The sequence below is a fragment of the Melitaea cinxia genome, chromosome 20 (assembly GCF_905220565.1).
Source record: "Melitaea cinxia chromosome 20, ilMelCinx1.1, whole genome shotgun sequence".
Taxonomy (NCBI): Eukaryota; Metazoa; Arthropoda; class Insecta; order Lepidoptera; family Nymphalidae; genus Melitaea; species Melitaea cinxia.
In genome coordinates, this window is record NC_059413.1 from 5,332,542 (window position 1) to 5,355,536 (window position 22,995).

A 22,995-nucleotide genomic window follows, 5' to 3' on the forward strand; every position below is an offset into this window, starting at 1 on the left:
AGCCTTAGTCGAGTTTCAGTGCTACAAATAGCCGGTCATTTTCCGCAGGTAATTCTTTTGATTGTTTTACTTTTTTATATAAAATTAAATATTGTTTGGAAATAATTTAATATAAAAACAATACATTTTTGGTATTTACATCATGCTGTATTAAGAATAATTTATTTGTGCTAAATAATTAAAATGTAAAACAAATTACTACTTACAATGAATTTCTATATCTACTTAAAATTACAATCAATATTTTCCCTACTTTGAGAAGAATTTATCGTCTAAAAACAAAAGCATTTGCAGTTTATGACAGTACAATACAAAGTATAATTGTAATTTATTTTTTTAGAATCAACATCACGACACAAAACATCAGTTTTAGTAATTATGTATAACTAATATTTTACTATATAGGTTTTAATTTTTTTTTATTTAATTTCCAAATTTTGCCAAACAATTTCAGAAAAAAACCAAAAAATATCCATACTATTATCTCTATTTACATTCTTTGTTCTTCGAAATTATTCTGTTGTGTACTACGTTATATCTAAAGCTAATGAAACGTTATATGTTATATAAACATTGTTACATCTATATCGTATACTCGTATTTAATTTCAAGTCGTTCGACTATGTTGTGATAATCGTGCTACAATAATAGATATATTTTTTTATGTCATTAGGTCGGCAAACAAGCTTACGGCTCACCTGATGGTAAGCGATTACCGTAGCTTATAGACGCCTGCAACACCAGAAGCATCGCAAGCGCGTTGCCGACCCAATCCCCAATCCCCCCAGGAGCTCTGGTCGCCTTACTCACCAACAGGAACACAACACTGCTTGAAAACAGTATTATTTTGCTGTGATCTTCTGTAAGGTCGAGGTACTACCCCAATCGGGCTGCTCCGTATTTTGAGCAGGAAGTTCCTGCTGTGCCCTACCTCAGATTACAGGTGAATTTATGGTTGTTTGTGATTGATTTTGGTTTACTATATGAGGTAGGGTATAGCAGGAATATATGCTGCTGTAAATCTAGAGCATTCTGGAAGGGAAGGTACATCGACCTTACAGAAGATCGCAGCTAAAAAATGCTTTCAAGTTTCAGTGTTGTGTTCCTTTGGTGAGTAAGGTGACCAGAGTTCACGAAGGAATCGGGGGTAGGGTCGGCAACGCGCTTGACGAGGCGATTCTTCTGGTTTTACAGGCGTCTATAAGTTACTGTAATCGCTTACCATCATGTGAACCATATACTTGATTGCCGCCCTAGTTATGTATATAAAAAGAAAAAAGAAAAAACTAAACCATCAATAATAACATTAGGTATCTTACTTAATTTATATTAGTTTTCCAACTTTATTCTGCGAAGCTGAGTATTTTAGTTAGTAATGGTAAATGGAAATAATAATATTTATTTACTTAAAAATATATAAAACTAGCTGTGCCCGCGGCTTCGCCTGCGTTGAAATCCGTGTGACACAAAGTTTTCCCGGCAAACGTCAAGTGAAACTCTCATCATAATCGGCTTAGCCTTTCCGTAAGCCTTCCTCTTGAAGCCTTCTCTGCATTGGTGAAACCGCATGAAAATCCGTTCCGTGGATTTTGAGGGAATCGATCACATACACTTTTAGGGACTTTGTTTTATAACACTAACTGCTGCCCGCGACTACGTCCGCGTGAAGTGCGCGTCGCGTTTAACAAAATGGTTCGTTGAATTCGTCAGAATTGTGGTATGAAATAATATAGTAATAATATAGTATTGTAGTGTAAATGTGTTTAAAATTTACTGCATGCAATTTAGTTTTTAATATGCTTCTACGTAACTATATGTCACAGAATAGCGTAACGCACGCTCCTCCGTGATTCCGTGACGACAGGGGTAAATAAAAAGTATTCTAGTAACGTAAAGGTTAGATATTGTAAAAAATATTTTTTTTGTACTACTTATAAGTGATCAATATAAATGTTTCTTGAACACATATGGTTGCAACGCGGTTTATTTTGCTTTAAACCGACCCTGCTGTATATGTTTCATACAAACTATCAACCCCAATTAAACCCTCTTAGCGGTGGAATATCGCAAAATCATCATATAATCTACCTCCCTGCCAAATTTCATCTTTGTCCATCCTGGATGAATGGACCATCCAGCAGTTTTTGAGTTTTCGTGATGAGTGAGTCAGTGACCTTTTTTTTATATAATATATAGATTACGATGCATTATTTGAACACCTTCTCACCATCTATAAAGCAAAAATTTTAAATTTCAAGTCTCTTACTTCAAAAACATAGGACTTTCATACAAATTTCCAGCCCCCGTTTTATCCCCTTAGGAGTCGAGTTTCGTAAAATTCGTACTTAGCGAATGTCTACACCCTATAAGGAACTTACCAGTCAAGTTTCAAGTTTTTAGCTTTTATAGTTTCGGAGATTTCGTGATGAGTGAGTCAACCTACCATCCCCTGTTTTAACCCCAAAAGGGAGTTGATTTCTAAAGATACATTATTTGGACACCTTCTTATCATCTATAGAGCATACATTTTAAATTTCAAGTCTCTTACTTTAAAAACATAGGACTTTCATACAAATTTCCAACCCCCGTTTTAACCCTTTAGGTGTCGAGTTTCGTAAAATCCGTTCTTAGCGGATGTTTACGTCTTATAAGGAGCCTACCTGCCAAATTTCAAGTTTGTAAGTGTTATAGTTTCGGAGATTTCGTGATGAGTGAGTGACCTTTCGCTTTTATATATATTATAGACTAGCGGTGCCCGCGGCTTCGCCCGCGTTGACATCAGTGTTTCACAAACTTTTACCGGCAAACTTCCAATGAAACTCTCATCAAAATCTGCTTGGCCGTTCCGTAAACCTTCCTCTTAAAGCCCTCTCTCCATTGGTGAAACCGCATGAAAATCTGTTCAGTAGATTTTGAGGGAATCCATCACATACACTTTTGGGGACTTTGTTTTATAATACACTAACTGTTGCCCGCAACTACGTTTGCGTGGTTATGAAGATATACATTACTATTAAGATGTTGCACTTGAAATGCTTATCACACTGAGTAACTTTTTAAAAGGCACAATTTAGTATAATTTAATAGTTATTTTTATAAAACCTCTCTATACACCACATTTTTAGCTTTATTTTCAGGCTGCAGTATAAATAACCTATCAGGCGAACTTATAGCTGCTGTTTATGTTTCGTACAAACTATCAACCCCAATTAAACCCCCTTAGCGGTGGAATATCGCAAAATCCGTTCTTAGCGGACGTCTACTTACTATAATCTACCTCCCTGCCAAATTTCATCTTTGTCCATCCTGGATGGATTAAAAACCGCTGGATGGTCCTAGCGGTTTTTGAGTTCTCGTGATGGGTGAGTCAGTGACCTTTCTCTTTTATATATAAATTACGATACATTATTTTGACACCTCCTCACCATCTATTGAGCATACATTTTAAATTTCAAGTCTCTTACTCAAAAACATCGGACTTTCATATAAACTTCCTTGAATTTTGTAAAATCCATTCTTAGCGGATGTCTACGCTCTATAAGGAGCCTTCCTGCCAAATTTCAAGTTTGTAGCTATTATAGTTTCGGAGATTTCGCGATGAGTGAGTCAGCGTACCATCCCCCGTTTTAACCCCAAAAGGGAGTTGATTTCTAAGGATACATTATTTGGACACCTTCTCACCATCTATAGAGCATACATTTTAAATTTCAAGTCTCTTACTTCAAAAATATAGGACTTTCATACAAAATTCCAACCCCCGTTTTACCCCCTTAGGGGTCGAGTTTCGTAAAATCCGTTCTTACCGGATGTTTATGTCCTATAAAGAGCCTACCTGCCAAATTTCAAGTTTGTAGCTATTATAGTTGCGGAGATTTCGCGATAAGTGAGTCAGCCTACCATCCCCCGTTTTAACCCCAAAAGGGAGTTAATTTCTAAAGATATATTATTTGGACACCTTTTCACCATCTATAGAGCTTACATTTTAAATTTCAAGTCTCTTACTTCAAAAACATAGGACTTTCATACAAACTTCCAACCCCCGTTTTACCCCCTTAGGGGTCGAGTTTCGTAAAATCCGTTCTTAGCGGATGCCTACGTCTTATAAGGAACCTACTTGCCAAATTTCAAGTTTGTAGGTGTTATAGTTTCGGAGATTTCGTGATGAGTGAGTGACCTTTCGCTTTTATATATATTATTATTATAGATTATAGATTATAGATAAGTAACCTTAGTGTGTTGTGGTTATTTATGGTTCTTATATTTTAATATATTTTTTATAGTCTCCTTTTAATTTGATATCGATATACCTAGTAAGGAACTGTGTAGGTAAGAATTCGTTCATTGTTTACCTTTTTGCATTATTTATAAATTAATATTACTTACATCATTTTAAATTTCAACCAATACGTTCAAATTTTAAATAACACAAGTATAAAATATGACCACGAATATATTATTTAAAAAGGACACAAAAAATAATACTAATTACGTTTACCACAGCCGATGGATCCAAAAAAAACCAATTACTTTTATAAAAAAAAATCATATAGTGAAATTTAAAATAAAACTTATTCTAGGTGACAAAAGTGCTCGATGCTAGAGCCTCTATATAATTAAATTGTTATTTGTTTAAAATGTAAAATATGAGAATGCTGATGATGGTCTTGATTGACGTCATATATTGCAGCGGCGACTCATGGCGGCGCGCGGTGTCAGCGATTCCCTTGTAGGCATTGTACGTAACATACTTCTAAACAAATTAAAAAAAAAACTTAGAAATGTATTAACATTTATTCACATTAAATTCAAATCAAACTTTCATATTATTTTGTGTATTTTTTATTTAATTAAAACACCTATTTGCTGCAATAAATACTTGCATTAAAAACATTACTATTTTTGCGTGCGTATTACAGTCAAATTTTAGTTAAATATTATAGTTATTAAATTACTTTTTTATTATAAATATATTTTTTTAACTCGTATTTATATTACATTGATTAACGAGTTAATTTAGTAAGATGTTAACAATGTAGGAGTAAATAATAATATTTCTTTAGTTACTTTACACTGAGTACAAGCGATCGCTTATTCAAGGCTGTTCAAACAAAGATCTGTTAATTTATTAAATTATATTATTAAATTAATAATAGACAGTTTTCTTCATATTTTTCAAATTATAATAATTGTAATATAATAATATAAATATATCCGAATATTAATTAGATTCTTTTGTTTTCTTTCCTAATGAATGAGCGGAAATATATATTTAATTACCTATACTTCATTTTATAGACAAAAGATGTACAGAAAGATTGTATTTCAAGGGCATTCTTAATAATAATACGAGTAAATGACACTAAAGGCACTGAATCGTTATTTTCTAAAATTAACGAATTCAACCAAAACCTGTTATACCTATATGAAACCTTTACTATATGATAAGCAAATAATCCGACTGCAGTTAAAACTAGATATGAAATTTAAACTTTAGCTACTAAAAACTGTTCTATTTTTTTTTTTTATATTTTTTTTTTATATTATATTCAAAAATGTTCTATTTTTATCAATTTTATATACTTTTTGGATTAACCTTTTCTTACTTAATGGATATTATTTATTAAAAGAAACCATGAGCTTCCTTAACGTTTAGCTTGTTTTAACTATTTTTTGTTATTAGCTTATTTAATGGCGCTAGTTATAAAGAGTATTAGGAAAAAGAACAATCGATTGATTTTTGTTGTTTTATATTTATTTAGCTTATTATTGAAGTATTTTTTCATTTTTTTTTTCGACTTGGTGCATTTATTACGACTTTGCAACGACTGTTTCTATTATTTTATTATGTTATTTGAATTGAATATATTGTCGTTTATTATAATTTTGTATTAGTCGTCAATATTTTAATACTTAAATTTCTCCTTTGTCTTGTCTCTTCGTCCAGTTTTGGGGTATCATTCTTTTCTATAATCACTTTCAATGTTCCCAAGCTTTAAAACTGTTTAGTTTACAGTTAAAAAATTATAAGGAACTTTATTAAACATAACTTAAATGAAGACAGTTCTTCTCATAGAACATTTTTTGTTAGTATAAGTATATTATTTACCTGTTTGTTTTATTCAAGGTAAAACATCCTTTAACTCGCTACCGTGTATTTGATCTTTATTTAAAACGACGTCCAAGTCTAATTTGTCTGTTATTTTTATGCTTCTTTTGGTATAATATAATAATACTAGGTTCCGAGCTCACGGCTTTCCCCACATGGATTCCACGACTGTGTTAGTGATAACTTAGCAACCTGCAGGTGAAAAAAATTGAAATAGGTCCAAGAGTTTTTATTTGATGCAACAGCAAAAAAATAAAACTTTTCTGTTTATAATATTAGTTTAAATTTAAATAAACTGTATAAAATGTGTAAATGTGTGAATAGAATTAGGTGTAATAATAGACATATATAAGTATATATAGATATTATGTTACTGCTCTGTTTGCAATGGAATTTTATAATCAGCGTCTCAAACATATGAGGATATTTGGTCATTTTTCTAAAACTTCTTCTATATGCCTTATACTTGAAGTGAACTAAAACAGCTTATACTTATTTCAGTTCTAAACAACGGGTTTTTTCTTGCGCTTCTTATCCTAGTAAAACCATTTGGAACAAATATCAACAATAAGAATATAATAACGAGAAAGTAATAAAGAAAATAAAATTATTAATGAAACACGTTCTTTAATTATTCCAACTAAAATTGGAAATAATTTTAGCCTGCATATTAAACTTTTACCTATCAAGATTACACGGAGATGTATAACAGGCATGGTTGTTATTTTTTGTCGCGGTACACATTTGTATTTCGACAAAATATATTTATTTTTATACGACATTTAAACTTTATCGGTTGAATAGGTTAGGACAAAGTAATTGCGATAATGTGATCGACATACAATTGATGCTGTAAGGGATAGTTTTTTCTTTGTTTTCATTCGAATAAACATAGCCACAGAGCACGAGGTGGTACCCCCCAACTTTCACACGTACAATGTACATTTTGAGTAGCCTATTTTTATTTTATTTTTATTTTATTTTTTTTTTACTAAATCGCTTTTGGTAATATTTCTTTAAAGCCTTTTGATATCCTAAGGAAATAATGTAAATTTTAAAATTATTTTAGATCAATGAAAATATTTTAATATCTATTTGAATTCTTAAATTTATATTTTGATGGAAATGTGTGATGAGTGTTGTGTTATTTTTGAAAGAAAGGATAATGTGACCAAAACGATCATCATCATCGTCATCATTTCAACCTATTGCAGTCCACTACGGACATAGTCCTCCACAAGTTCACAAAGTCCACAAGTGACGCAAATGATAGTGACTTAAAATTATAATAACTTAACTAATCCAAAAGTATTATTTTACAAAGTTCAATTTAAATTCAAAAGTTTTTGTTATTTTAGCATAAAAGCGAGCATAAGATTATTGAATATTAGCTGCCCGGGCAGGTTTCGTTCTGACAAAAGTTAATAGTAAATATTATTTTTTTTTACTTTTTTTTTCTTAGTATTACTGTCTTTGTTAATTTGCATAGAAGATTAATAGCTAAATTTTCGTTTGAGAAAACGATACAATAAAAAAACTTTTAATTATTCTCGTAATGTTATATTTTATATTTCTAATATTATTTTCAAAGTGATTGAAGGAAGAAATTAATAATGCCCTAATTCTGTTAGTAGCAATACAAAATTTAATGATTATAAGTCGTCTATACTGTATTAAAAAAACCTCTTAAGATAAATTTGGTACGAATTTTATAATTAAAATTGAAGATTTATTCAAGAAGCCTTCACGGGTCGTTTAAGTTTATTTTTTGCTGTTTTTTACATTTTTAGAAATTCTGTATACTAATTGCTTCAATTACTACAGATTATTATTTTTTTTTTTTGTAATTGAACTCGTTACATCATAAAAAACCGCTTATTATATCCGCTTATTTATAAAAAAAAAAATATGATGTGAACTTGTATTCTGTTTAAACCAACAGTTTTGTTGGATAAAGGATAAAGGTAGTGCAATATGTGTCATAATTACCGAATAATATTATCGACTATAATAACAGTACACACACACACGCACACACACACACACACACACACACATACACACACACATACACACTTCAGTCTATCGCCGTCCACTGCTTGACATAGGCAGAGCTGGCTTTGTCGCACCGAAGACGCTGCTATCCGTCTTCGGCCTGTGTATTTCAAAGTAAACGTTACAAATATTTGCGTTAAGAAAATTTTAAAAATGGAGTAAAAAGTGAAATATATTTAAAGTGTCCTCACGTAGTTTGTGATGTTTTAAGCGCAATAAATTGTGCAATTTTCATAAACGTTATTATAATGTTAAAACAAGTTCTTAGAGTTCTGTAGATGAATACGAAAAATTTTGTTACTTTCGCTACATTAAGTAGTATTTTCCTATATTCCTATCTTAATTATTTTTATCCAACATTTTCGTCAAACAAGCGTACGGCTCACCTGATGGTAAGCGATTACCGTAACTTCTAGACACCTGCAACACTAGAAGCATCCCAAGCACGTTGCCAACTCTACCCCTGATCCGACCCAGGAGTTCTGGTCACCTTACTCACCACAGGAATACAACACTACTTGAAACCAGTATTATTTAGCTGTGATATTTTGTAATGTTGAGGTACTTCCCCAGTCAGGCTGTTCCAGATTTTGAGCAGGATATTTCCTGCTGTACCCTTCTTCAGTGAAAAGAGAAATCAGGCTCGAGAGTATTAGTTTTACACAACACTCCAAGCCTGATCTTTATTGTAGAGTAAACGGTGTTTTTGAAGTAAAACTTCTTTAAGTGATTGACTTGAGGAGTAAGCTGGTCAATGTTTAACGAGAGCGTTACGGAAAGTGTGATCGGGTGAGACGAACGGAAGTTGAGAGGGAGATAGAAGATAGATGGATCTAAAGAAGTTTTACCTGCTTCTATTAGATAATTCTTTATATATAGCTTTGAAATCGTATATAACACACGTTGTTCATTTGAATGCCTTGCGTTTGTATTCAACCTGTATGTAGATAACTATGATACGTATGACCGTGACTAGCGTCCGTTTAGGAAAACTGGATACTTAACGTCAATAAGCTGTGTACATTTTAACATACTACATTATAGCAAACAAGTTACGTTCATGACACTTTTAGTAAATAAATATAAACTACAATTAAAATTCAATGTTATGCTCACATTCAAATACAATTTTAACTGAATTTAGAAGTAAACCATCAAATTAAGGGTTTTGAGTTGTTATTTTATTTTTAATAATTTTTGAGAGTTTTCAAAAAACATATCGTTAGTAACTACGTTTCATCTTTCAACTAAAAAGGCCCGATGAATGGATACGGATTTTAACAAAAGTTTTGCAAGTTTGTTGAACTTTATTTTCCGCGGTCGTAAAAATTTAATCGCATATTTTTTTAAATCGTGAATCGTTTGCGAAATACTTTTTAACACTAATACATACGTCAAGAAGTTGTGGAAGAGCACAATTAATAACACAAAATCCGTTTTAAAGTAAAAAAAAAAAACAATCACAAATGGCAGTAAAAATACTTAGACTGGAGTTGCTCCGCTATATATTTTTTTATTTAACTCTACGATTTTTTACATTTACTGGTAATGTCATTAGCTCCTTTTTCTTAGAAGAAGAAGAAGAAGAAGAAATATTATTGTGCATAAAAATTTTCAATGCTGATGACATGAGGGTATTTAGAATTATAAAAGATTTGACTGACTGTAACTTGTTGCAGGAAGACCTGGACAGACTCGCAGAGTATTGCCATAAAAATAAGTTAGACCTTAAAGTATCTAAATGCTCTTCCATGACTTTCAGCTGCTCTTCTAAAGCAGTTCTCTTATAAATCGAAAGCACAAGTACTAGTAAAGGTGTCAGAAGTTCGTGATCTCAGTATCATTCATGATACAAAGCTTACGTACAATAAGCATTTGGACTATATTATCAATAAGGCTTATAGATCGTTAGAATTTATCCGTAGAGTGAGTTCGGAATTAAAATATTAAAACCTTCAAAATTCTCTACTGCTCCTATGTTTGTAGCTCCCTGGAGTACTATTCTCAGGTTTCGAATCCGCAATACCTTATTTATATTAATAGGCTAGAGTCAATCTAAAAAAGATTCAATAGACGCATATAATCTAAATGAAAAACATACGATTCTAGCTATGAATCTAGAGCTAGGAGATTCCATCTTCTCCCTCTTGACAGATGATGACAGGAAAATGCTTTCTTAATTAGAACCTCTAAAGAAATTAATACATTGAATGACATTCCAGAACTTGATCAGTTGATGTTCTAAAAAGAATAAGGCACATAATAACAAGGCACTGGTTTAATGCGATCATTTAAAGCTGTTGTGTGTATTAAGCAATTATTATTAGATATAGTAATCGTTACCTGCAGCTCAAGCATTGGTATTTATTTAGCAACCGTATGTATGAATTATGAATATTTTGTATAATAACTTCAAATTTAGGTTTTGTGTTGACAAAGCACTGGATTAACTTAATTTCTATATAACTGGTAAATATGTTTAATTGTACGTTGTGCAATTGTTTTATATTAGCCATTACTTATTGTACAAGCTCTAGCTTTTTAAGTAGCAACCGTATGTGAAAACTTTTAAATGGTGTATTTTATTTTCTTTTTTTATGTAATTAGCTTTAAACTTAGTCTCTGTACACTAACTGTTTTCCAAATAAATCAAAATAAAATAAAACATAGAGTTTACACAAAGACAATTTATAGGTGTAAAGTAATTTAACTGTACAATTATAATTTATCACATTATTAAACACTTAATATGAGTGAAAAGAGGTACAACTCAAATTCCTTTTTCGTAAACTGCCTTTGAAATTTTATAGTTACCAAAAATTATTAATGCACATTGAAAAAGAGTGTTTGAATCTACAAAAGAAAATACTCAAATTGAGCCTAGTCCACTTAGTACACGAACAAGTTTATTGAAACCTTGTTTTTGCTCTCCTGTAAAATGATGACTTTCCACTTTGTATCACTTGTCACAGGAGGCACAGAATTGTACTACGATCTAATTCTACACTTAATAAAATACGCCTAATCCTAATACCCAAAGGTTGTCTAGAAGAGATCTCTAGTTTAGCAATAAGACCGCATTGGTACATTTTCTTCTTCTTGTACTTCTTTTGTTTTTCTATATTATTACTAAACATTTGAAATATAATTGTTTTAGAGGAGTCGTTATCTAAAATAATATGGGAATTTTCTATAAAAAAAAGAATATTATAACGCCTGTTAAAAACTGCGGCCAGTAACTATATATTATTAATTTACAAAATAAAAAACATTATACTCAAGAAAATAATTTAAGGTACATAAGTAGAGAAACAGTAAGGTTATAAACACTCAGGTAAAAAAAAATTAAAAAAAAAAGTTGAAACGTTCAACAATTCCGCTCATATCTGAAGCTAGATCTCATATTTTATTTCAATACGGATTAAATAAACAAATGATATCTGCAATATAATACACACGCGCTGATTTAATAATGCACATAAGGTCTTACAAATTCTGCTTTACGTTCAAGAGGACCTCAAACGAGCTATTTCAACGTACTAGTTCAATGTTTTGATAACAAGGACGCGCTTAGTTTATGGTAAATGACGCAACCATTTAAATGTTACGAATGTACATAAATAAATACGTTTAACTTTAACAAGGTTTTACTTATTTTGAATAAATCAACGCTTTTTATCTACCGATAGAAAATAAAAAAGTGTGTGTGTCAGCTCCGACACACGACCGGAGTTTACTTCTTCAGGTCGATTCAAAAAAGGTTACTAGTCTAAGAAACAGATTAGCACCATATGAAACGGCAAATATACGGATCAAATAACGCCATCTATCTATCTAAGATGGCGTTATTAGAAAACAACGTAACGCCATCAATCGGAACCCTATTTGTTTCCGATAGATGGCGTTATGAGAAACGTAACGAGGTCATTCGTTCAGTAGATTTTACTCCTCATTTTATTTTCATATCCAGGGCATAAGGAGTAAACTCAAAAAAAAGTAGGTGTAATTCTTAATAGTAAACATCCATCAAGGATACCGGCAAGCTTATCGCTAACAGTGATCTCTTTTCGGCAGGCAATCTTTTTTATGACTGTTTTTTTTAGAAAACAACCGACTGATATAATATTTTTTTATACATGTATATATGCGTAATACACATACAAATAGTACACCGAGATTCAAGACGAGTATAACATCACTTAAAGCAAAATGTTCATTGAAAATGCTCCAACGAACAATAATATGGCATATTTTAAACAAAGTCAAATGTGAAAACGACAAATATTAAAAAAAATAAAAGACTGACTAACAATAAGAGCAAGTCGAATTCGCAAACAAGTTAAATGTACAACGGCGCGCTTTAGAAAGATTAAAAATAGCAAACAAAGCAGGTTAAGGTTTCTTGCTCCACTACCTATTACATTTTTATGGCTATATGCACTTGCGATTTTATATGTACGATAATGCTAGTTCTTTAATGAAATCTGGTCTTTTCGTCATCTTAAAGTTATTTTTCCGTTTTCATCATTTATGAATCCGTAATAAATTTCCGTCTTAGCTTAAAAGGTAAGTACGGACAGAGGCCAGGGACAAAACAGTAAAATAAAAAAGTGTTAGTATCAGCTCCGATACCCGACTCGATTTTATTGCCTAAGAACTACGCTTCAGCCTGTAATATCCCACTACTGGGCATAGGCCTCTTCCCTCATGTAGGAGAAGGATCAGAGCTTAATCCACCACGCCGCTCCAATGCGGGTTGGCGGATATATTCCCTACTACGAGTAACGATCGCTATCAGGTGTACATGATAACAACCGGGACCGACGGCTTAACGTGCTCTCCGAGGCACTGTGGGGAGACCCACAAGGACTGCACAAACACCCAGACCACGGCAAACACCTGTATGGCCAATACAAATGTTTGTCATGTGCGGCGATCGAACCCACAACCGCCAACGCAACAGGTACAATCCATGGTTGTAACCGTTGCGTCAACGCGGCGTCACAGCAGTCAGTGCCTAAGAACTATTACCTCAATATTTAAAAATTAAAATGTTTTATTAAAGGAATCAAATTATAATTAATTAAATAAATAAAACCTTAAAATCACAACATAACGCTTGTTTAGAACTTAAGTCACATGAACAAGACATTCGTAGATAGTGTCGAAATATCGAGGAAGCGGGAATGGCACCCGCAATCGCCGATATGTGGACTTCTACTCGGTGCACGCAACACTACATTACTAACACTTGCTCCTTTTAGTAAAATGTAAAAATATGACAATATATTAATAATCTATATATATTAATACGCGAAACAAAATCTTTGTACCGCTTTTTAAGAAAATTGCGCGGACGGAACAGTGTGAAATTTCGTACACTTATAGTTTAATAGAGGAGTGCAGAATACTAATATTTTTTTTAATATTATGCATAAAAATGTATTAAATAAATAAAAAAACATTGCACTCACTACCATGTGTGTGTCAAAACACGCATATTATAATTTTTTGTTAATTGTCAGTCTGTAGTCAAATTTAAATTTTTTAAAAAAGATTCTTTATTTTGATAACATTTTGGTTTCCTTTAATTTAATTATTTAACTAGTGACCCGCTCCGGCTTCGCACGGGTATAAAATATAATTATAGCCTATGTCCTTCACTGAAAAAAATGATTAAAATCGATCCAGTAGTTTCTATTTATTCATTACTGCCCGTGGCCCGCACGCGTTAACTTTAGAGTAAAAGCCGACCGGAACCGCCGCAAACGCCGCAATTTTTAAATCTGTAATATCTTCGAATATATTCAATTTAATCATATGCTGTGATGGGCCATGTAGATCTATATTAAATCAAAAATGTATTTAAGGTATTTAATTAGATAAGGATTAATGCAGTATTGGTTAAAATCGCTTTGAAAATTAGACATTATTTGTCGTAAAAAGTAAATGACAAAAAAATGTTATTGTGGGATATCCATAAGAGATAGACATATAGCGGATCCATAGCGGAGTTTTCTGTAGACCTTTTCAATGTGTACAATACTTAGTACATTATTTTGATAAATCTCGTAGGGTTCAGGCTGCGTTTGCAATGTAAGCGGAAAAAATGTAATTATTTACGACATCACATTAGAAACCTAAAAAATAACAGTATTTCTTCACTATTTGATGGATGTTATTATACATATAAAGCTTCCTCATCAATCACTCTATCTATTAAAAAAACCGTATCAAAATCCGTTGCGTAGTTATAAAGATTTAAGCATACATAGGGACATAGGGACAGAGAAAGCGATTTTGTTTTATACTATGTAGTGATTATGGTCGAATTTCGACCTCTGAGTGACCACTAGTTTAAGTAATTGCATACATACTTTTATACAAGTTTATTTTTAATATTAATTCATTAAAGTATATTATTTTTTTAAAATATTCAAAGTAAAAACTGTTCTATAGGATCCCGTGAACAATGGAAACTCTACCTTATCACCCCCTATTAGAAGTGAAGCAGGAAGAAATGAAAAAGACTCGTCAGTTTTACGACTTAGATGACATCGATAGAATAAACAAGAGCCTGGAGACTATCGAAGATTGGTGTAAGAAGGAACCTCATTTGGCTGAAGGGTTTCAATATATTAGTAAGTTTATTTAATCTATTGAATAAAGAAGTTTAGGGTTGTGTTGAACAAATGGATAATTTTATTAGTAAGTCCAGCCCTTGTAGGTACTACACAATCTTCAACTATATCTAAGTTATTATCGATAAAAAATTATTTATTATGCATGTTTAATCTGGTTGGTGTAAATCCCTACAAAGTGGTGTCCAATAAAGAACAATCTGCTCTATTCCATGTGACGTATATATAATATACAACAACGTATACATAAAATTATATTCAGATTTTGTTGATACTTGATAATGGGTTAGTGCAGTAGTAGATGGAGGAGTGCCTACTACATAAAGCTTAATGATTTATATTGTTGCGTATGTTTTTATAAACAATAAAATGGTTGAATTTCGGCATTGACAGTAAGTGTTAAACTGTATTTTATTGTTTAATATTACAGTTCCTTTAATACTTTAAGTAATAATTACTTACTGTGCCGTGGTTAATTACTTTTGACCTTTGAGGTATCTGTCCTTGGCATGCAGTTTTCAGTTTCTACCTTCTGCAGCAAGTTTGAGTAATAAATGATCGTTATCTGTATGTTATAGAACTAATTAATTTACATATACATATGAACATAATTCAGTGTATTAGAATTACATTTTTAAAGCCTAAGGTTGATTGATTAATTGTTTGATTGTCTCATCCTGTGATATTCTCCTGCTGTATATAGACCACTTTGTCCATGTAGAAGAGGGGTCGGAGCCTAATGTACCACGCTTGTCCACTACAAGTTGACCGGTATATTTCCTACTATGAGTAACGATAATATCCCGTGTCTATGATAATTACTATGACTAACGCAGACAGCCATGCTCTTGCGGTAGTTACGAGTCTCGTGAAGCACGATGAAAAGACCTACAAGGACTCAGACTGGAAACAAATATGGATATAAACTTCCCCGAGCCGGAAGCTAACCCGCAACGCTAGTATTTAGGTGCCTATATGCACCACTACATTAAAACTTTTGTATAAATATTAGGATATTCATGAGATATAGAAAATCACGTTACGTTTAAAACGAATGGATAATCATTTACGAATATTGAGTCAAATCAGTTTCGCCTTCTTTTTGTATATTTGATACTTTTTTCAGGTAAAAATATATTAGAACGCGTGTTCATTTTATCAAAAGGCTCTGTAGAAGGTACAAAAAATAAAATAGACAAATTAATGACGATGAGAGGTATGACGCCAGAATTAAGTTTGAATAAATCTATCGATGAATTTGAGAGTCTTTCCGAAACCATGTAAGTATTATTTTTATTTATACTAATGCTATAAAAAATATAAGATATAATTTTATACACGTGAGCAATTGACATTTTAAACTGAAAAAATTAAAAATTAAAAAATTAAAAATCTGCTTTATTTGACCACACCAGATAGAAAGTAACAAATTCAGACTAGGCTGTATAGATTATAGTCCTTTGCCTTTCCCTATTGGGGATAAATTTTAAAACAACAACAATAACTGCTATATAAAATTCTTACAGATCAAATCCTTCTTTTTTTTTGAAAACAATAGACATTTTTTTCAGCAGTGAGACATTTACAGAGGTTACGGAGAAGTGCGATAGTAATACAAGAAAGCCGATAAACGTTAATATCGTTAGATGATTTAGTTATAGATGGTAACACTTCTACCATTATAAAGCATATTGCAAAAGAACCATTATGAAGTCAAAGCATATTATAACCAATTGCGTTTTTATTTAATGATAATAATAACATAAAAAGGAACATTAAAGTTTAAATTAACATTACTATTCGAATACTATAGTAGTTTTCATCACTTTTAAATTAATATTTTATAAATACCTCGTATTTTTGTCACTAATAAGTAAATACGAAATAAACAAATACGAAAAAAGTGTCTGAACAATAATGAATAATTAAAAATAAATACAATACCAAATTAAATACATATCGGTTTAAAATTGATTTTCATTTTTGTGAATCATAAAATTAATGAGCAGTGAATAACTGAATTAATGATTATTTTATAATTTTACTCATTCGGGAAAATGTGTCAAGCATATAAGTTTTACAGATTAATTATATAATTTGACGTTTGCTATTACTGTTAATGAAATGAAATGGAATGAAAACATTTGTTTTACTATAAGGTGATTACTCACACTTAATGAACGTAAAAAAGCACATTTTCCAACAACTATCGATAACTTATGGTAGTTAAATCAACAATCATTTTAAAAAGGTCAACATTTTAACATTAGGGCATAATACAAACTTCAATTATGTAAAATGTACGATTTTATTTTTGTGTTACCCACACTTTAGGAATTCTAAACATTTTTTAATATCATATCAAAAATGTACCCGGTGATATCCGGCAACCTTAAGTAAATCAAAATACTTACTAAACTACTCTAATTCTTAGTATATAGATGGATAACTCAGCCAGGGGGAAAATTCTCAGTACTCACATAAAGTTTAAAAAGATTAAATAAAAAAAAAGTGTGACTATATGAACATGAAATCAGAACAAACACGAGACAGTGTGCCGAAACCACCACATACCATCTCCTTACAATATCAATAACTACATTTAATGACAGGGTGAGATATATACTTTTAGCCTGGTCTAGTTTCATTCAATCCTATATCATACCTTTCTAATAGTAAGGTATACATGAATATTGTAATAGCTTTAATATACACAGGTTTGCACAGGTTTGTGGCTGTTGCGCTGGCGTTTGCCAGTCTGATCCGGGCACATGAAAAACATATTGGCCATACAGATCTTTGCCGAGGTCTAAGTGTTTGTGCAGTCCTTGTAGGGCAACCCACCATGCCTCGGAAGCACGTTAAGCCGTCGGTCCCGGTTGTTATCACGTACACCTGATAGCAATTATTACTCATGGTAGATAATATATATCCGCCAACCTGCATTGAAGTAGCGTGGTGGATTAAGCTCTGACCCTTCTCGTAAATGGGGAAAGATGCCTATGCCCAGCAGTGGGATATTACGGGCAGAAGCGTATACAAAATTTACTTACTTAGATATTTGTTAACCTTCTATAAACGCAGAGATTGTTATTAACTCAAGGAAACATGATCGGAGATCATAATTACGTGATGGATTACGGTCATGGAGATTTAGTTTAATTGATTACTAGTTTTATAGTGTTATTAAATTGTGTATTTAGTAATTTTACATTTTTATAAATTTTTACAATTTACAAGTTAAGAATTAAAGTGATAATTATGTCAAGAAAATAAATGATTTTTATGACTATGTAGTTTATTGTATTATTATTATAGTAGTTATTGTAACTCTACGGGAAACTGGAGAAAATAAAATATAAATCTATAAAAAAAATTCAGATATTAGAAGAACTCGAATAGCAAGCGAGTAGAAAAATAAATATAGTTTTTTTTTTATGTGATATATACACACGATCATCTGTTCCTAAAGCAGGCATCGATATCGTATATGTAATAGCCAACTATATTATATACAAATTTTTTCAAGTATTTTACTTCGTATTTTTACCAACTTTATTTAAAATTACTGAAGTAGCCCAGTCTAGGAGTGTAGTGTTTTATGGGAAGTAATGTTTGTAATTAAGTAGAAATAGAATTTTGAGTTACAATATTATTACAGTTATAACAGACAATTGCAAGTTCAAATCAAGGCTATAGTTTTTTTGTTTATCAATCAGTAAGTCGGGTTTACTATATATATCCTTTAAAATAAATGATGTTTTGTATAGAACAAATTTTGAGTCACCTTCAGGGGGAAGGTTTTAGATTCGACTCTAATCCTCTCATCATATTAGTAGAGTCCTTGTACTAAAGATTTCCAGAGAATTTAAAAGAAAATTTTAATTTATAAATTTTGCCTTTTGTTTTATGACTATTTTTTTTTCAGATTGTACGTGCCATTACCGAAACTCTGTCCTACAGACCAATCAAGGATCATGGTGACACAAATAATAAGCGGCAAATGGGATCTCTTTAACTTGTTATCTTATTTACGATATTGTTTTATGGTATAAATATTTGAATAATAATTTATTCTTTTCTTATAATTTAATTTAATATTGTATTTAATATTTTGGCTGTTCAAACTTTCAATATCTCAAGTTTGATCTTTGTCGAACTAAATGCTATGTTGCTTATAATTAGAGTGACGATTACTCTTAATAATTTACTGTAAAATGTTGTCCAATTGTTTGTTTGTAACATAAGTGACTTTTATTTCAATAAGTAAATTTTTTTCTTATCAAACATTAATCTTAATAAATACATACATTATTTAACATAAATTACTATTATTATTATTTATCGTTGTGTCCATTTGTTATAAGTATTCTTTGACGGTTCGCAGGAAAGTGGACAATTTTTTTTACCAAACCTTAATATGTTTTACAGTTCTTTCTCCATAATTTTGTTTGATGTTATTAAAAAATCCCATCGGTAAATTTTCATTATTTATCGTTGTGTCCATTTGTTATAAGTATTCTTTGACGGTTCGCAGGAAAGTGGTCCACTTTCCTGCGAACCGTCAAAGAATTATTATTATTATTATAATCATGGAATATTAATATATGATTTCTTATTTCAGATTGGTGAATACAGATTGCATTATGATTATTGTTTATCGGAGAGATTCATAATAGATCTCAGTAATGTAAATATTAACTTACTAACGAAGCTTAATCCAGTCATATTGAAGAAGGCAGAATTATTATGTACGGTAAGTTACCATTGACATAAACTTTCGTTATTGACAACGTCAAATATTGGGTGATATTCAAACATATACTTTAATATTATATAATTTGACGTAGCTTTATAAATTTACAGATATTTTTAAACGACTTGTGATATTTCACTCTCGTTTATTATTATTTATTAGACTGAACGTAATGGTTTATAGCTTATAGCAATTTTAGGTTGAAAACAAGCAACAAACTAATGCAAACGCAATGTAAATGCGTATTTTATACAAGATTAACCTTTATATACGAACTATTAAAACCTTTCACATTACAACCAAAATAACTACATCTCTTGAAAACTATCCCCGTACTAAATAATTATATACTATGTAAATTTTAATTATTGTATTTTGATAAGATTTATCATCATCATGATCATCATCATCATCATTATCATCGTCATCATCATCATCATTTCAGCCTATCACAGTCCACTGCTGGACATAGGCCTCCAAAAGTTCACGCCAAAAATAGCGTGAACTCATGTGTTTTGCCCATAGTCACCACGCTGGGCAGGCAAGTTGGTGACCGCGGGGCTAGCTTTGTCGCACCGAAGACGCTGCTGCCCGTCTTGGGCCTGTGTATTTCAAAACCAGCGGTAGGATGGTTATCTTGCCATCGGTCGGTTTTTAAGTTCAAGGTAGTAATGGAACTGTGTTATCCTTTAGTTGCCTCTTACGACACCCACGGGAAGAGAGGGGGTGGCTATATTCTTTAATCCGTAACCACACAGCACATTTTGATAAGATTGTATACTTTTAATTCTACATTTATCATTATTTTCTTCATTTGTCATACCTGTGTTTTTACTTTTTTTTTTGATAAATACCTAGATATTCCATTTCAGCAGGTCCATAATAAATAAGTATTATTTATATATACTGTACTTACTTACATGCAAAAGTATCCGTGTGTTTACAAGAAATTTTTCGAAAAATCGATTTTCGAAAATATTCATTTGGTTAAAAAAATTTACAGTAAAAATATTATATTCTTGTTTCAGGAAGGTTTTGGCACGAAGATTAAAGGAATCCATATACTAAATGCTCCTTCGTTTGTAGATAAATTCGTTTTTATAATCAAACAAGGTCTTAAAGAGAAAGTGGCTAATAGACTTCATGTTCACAATACGTATGAAGAGTTGCACAAAGAAATTCCAAAAGAAGTTCTTCCTAAAGATTTTGATGGTGATGGTCCGAGTTGCGCTAAGCTGGCAGGTATGATCGTATATAATATTTTTATCCGTATAAAAAACTGACACCATTTTAACGTGAATTTTAAAAACCTGATATATTTTTTTTTACTACCTGATTATCTATGACGTAAACTAAGAGTAAATCGTAATATGCGAAAATCAGTAACGTCACAGCACACAAATAATTAAAAGCTAAAACACATCGACATAATATGCTCGAAGAAGTACATTTTATTGGTTTCAGTTCACGGCATTAGAATAATTGATTTATTTCGAGATTTACAAGAATTTCATATATGCGGACTGATTTCCGAAAGTATTCAATTTTGTTAATAATTTTATTGAGTTTCAAAGAGGTTTCTAGAAATGCTTTGCCAAAAATAAAAATTGTTTTTAGACACTACATTATTTGTAAGCGTGTTGATGTATTATAAACTAAATGTTGAAAATGTAAAAATAATAGTAATTGAATTTGTGAAGAAAAACATAGGTCGAAAAATTATGCCAAGAAAATAAGCTTAAGTCTAAAAATACAAAACCATTTCGAAATTTATATTCTTATATATCACCCTGTATATTTAATCTTCACTACAATTTTTTACCATCTTTTATATTTCAGAACAATGGAGGGACATCCTAAAGACAGAAGAATCGAGAAAAATCATTGATAAATATAATAAATTGGTGTCGGATGAATCGAAACGAAGCTCAGTCAAATTCAATGAAGAATATATGGGCATGCCTGGTTCGTTTAGGAGATTGGACGTCGACTGAATCATTTATTTTATTACATATCCGATTGTCTATCTTTTATTCCGGTTAAGGTTTTTTTGACTTTGATCAAAACTACTATAAGCAGTGTATATTGAATAATTTGCATATTTATTGCACAGTTTGACAAATTCATTTGTTTGCTCAGTTCCATATTAAATAAGTATATTTTATATTTTAACTTTTTATATATTTTATATGTAAATCCACTACTGAACTGATACTACTACTATACTATAACTGATTTTTAGCTTTGTATATAACTTGGCTTCGTATCAAAATTACTATCATTTCGTGCGTTTTATTTTTATATAGGAGATATGGGGTAGTATGTTGTATAGTTAGATACATCGACAATTACAATTTTCAAAGCGAGAACTCATGTGTTTTGCCGATAGTCACCACGCTGAGCGGGCAGGGCTGGCTTTGTCGCACCAAAGACGCTACTGCCCGTCTACGGCCTATAGATTTGAAAGCCACAGTTAGATGGTTATCCCCTCATCGGCCGGCTATATACCAAGGTGGGAGTGGAACTATGTTATGCATTAGTCGCCTCTTATGACACCCAATGGAAGAGAGGCTAAATTTTTAACCACGCAGCAACATGTCTATTATATAATAATTAAAATCTTAATTACCTACAACTATCAACTCGGTGTAGAACTTAAAATTAGATTTTTTTTTTATGTCACTAGGTCGGTAAACAAGCGTACGGCTCACCTGATGGTAAGCGATTACCGTAGCTTATAGACGCCTGCAACACCAGAAGCATCGCAAGCGCGTTGCCGACCCAATCTCCAATCCCCCAGGAGCTCTGGTCACCTTACTCACCAACAGGAACACAATACTGCTTGAAAACAGTATTATTCAGCTGTGATCTTCTGTAAGGTCGAGGTACTACCCCAGTCGGGCTGCTAAATATTTTGAGCAGGAAATTCCGGAGATTTGAAGTATCGTTACCACCTTAAGCAGTTAAACGCTGATTGGTAAATTTTATTTTTGTATAAGGTCAGATATTATCAATCTAATAAATTAAACAACTTTTTCGGATTTTATCGCGGTTTATTGGGTAGTATAATAGTTTACATGCCCGACTTAAAATCCAAAAAGGTGTTTAATTATAATGAGTGATATTCGCATAAAAAATTAGAAAACAACCTAATAAATGTAAACAAGGCTGGGTTACTTTAAACTGAATTATATTATAAGAGTTAACGATTTGTATAAGGAATTCCATATATTCAGCGTCAATAAGAAGCTAATAAAAATTTATGTCTTAAGCAAATAAATGACTACAATAATAAATGGTTTTGTTTGCACATTTAATTAAACGTGTATATTAACTTGGTTAGTATTTTATTATATTACGCTACATTGCATCAAAATTGTTTAGTACATATCCCTTATAATTTCTAATACATAATACGATAAATGTGAACGTAAGTT

The 22,995-nt window shown here is 31.5% G+C and overlaps 1 protein-coding gene across 1 annotated transcript; it reads left to right on the forward strand.

Moving 5' to 3' along the window:
• On the forward strand, window positions 1-21,591 carry LOC123663481. Its single transcript, XM_045598156.1, has 7 exons — window positions 1-48; window positions 14,621-14,802; window positions 15,929-16,082; window positions 18,731-18,851; window positions 19,427-19,558; window positions 20,587-20,800; window positions 21,398-21,591. The coding sequence occupies exons 2-7, from the start codon at window positions 14,634-14,636 to the stop codon at window positions 21,550-21,552; spliced, it is 945 nt and encodes a 314-aa protein (XP_045454112.1). The 5' UTR covers window positions 1-48; window positions 14,621-14,633; the 3' UTR covers window positions 21,553-21,591.
• The last annotated feature ends 1,404 nt before the right edge of the window (window positions 21,592-22,995 follow it).

Coding starts and splice junctions, on each gene's coding strand:
- LOC123663481 (XM_045598156.1), top strand. CDS start 14,634: ATGGAAACTCTACCTTATCACCCCCTATTAGAAGTGAAGCAGGAAGAA. Junction 16,083..18,730: donor GAGAGTCTTTCCGAAACCAT/GTAAGTATTATT, acceptor TTTTTTTTTCAG/ATTGTACGTGCCATTACCGA. Junction 19,559..20,586: donor AGGCAGAATTATTATGTACG/GTAAGTTACCAT, acceptor TTCTTGTTTCAG/GAAGGTTTTGGCACGAAGAT.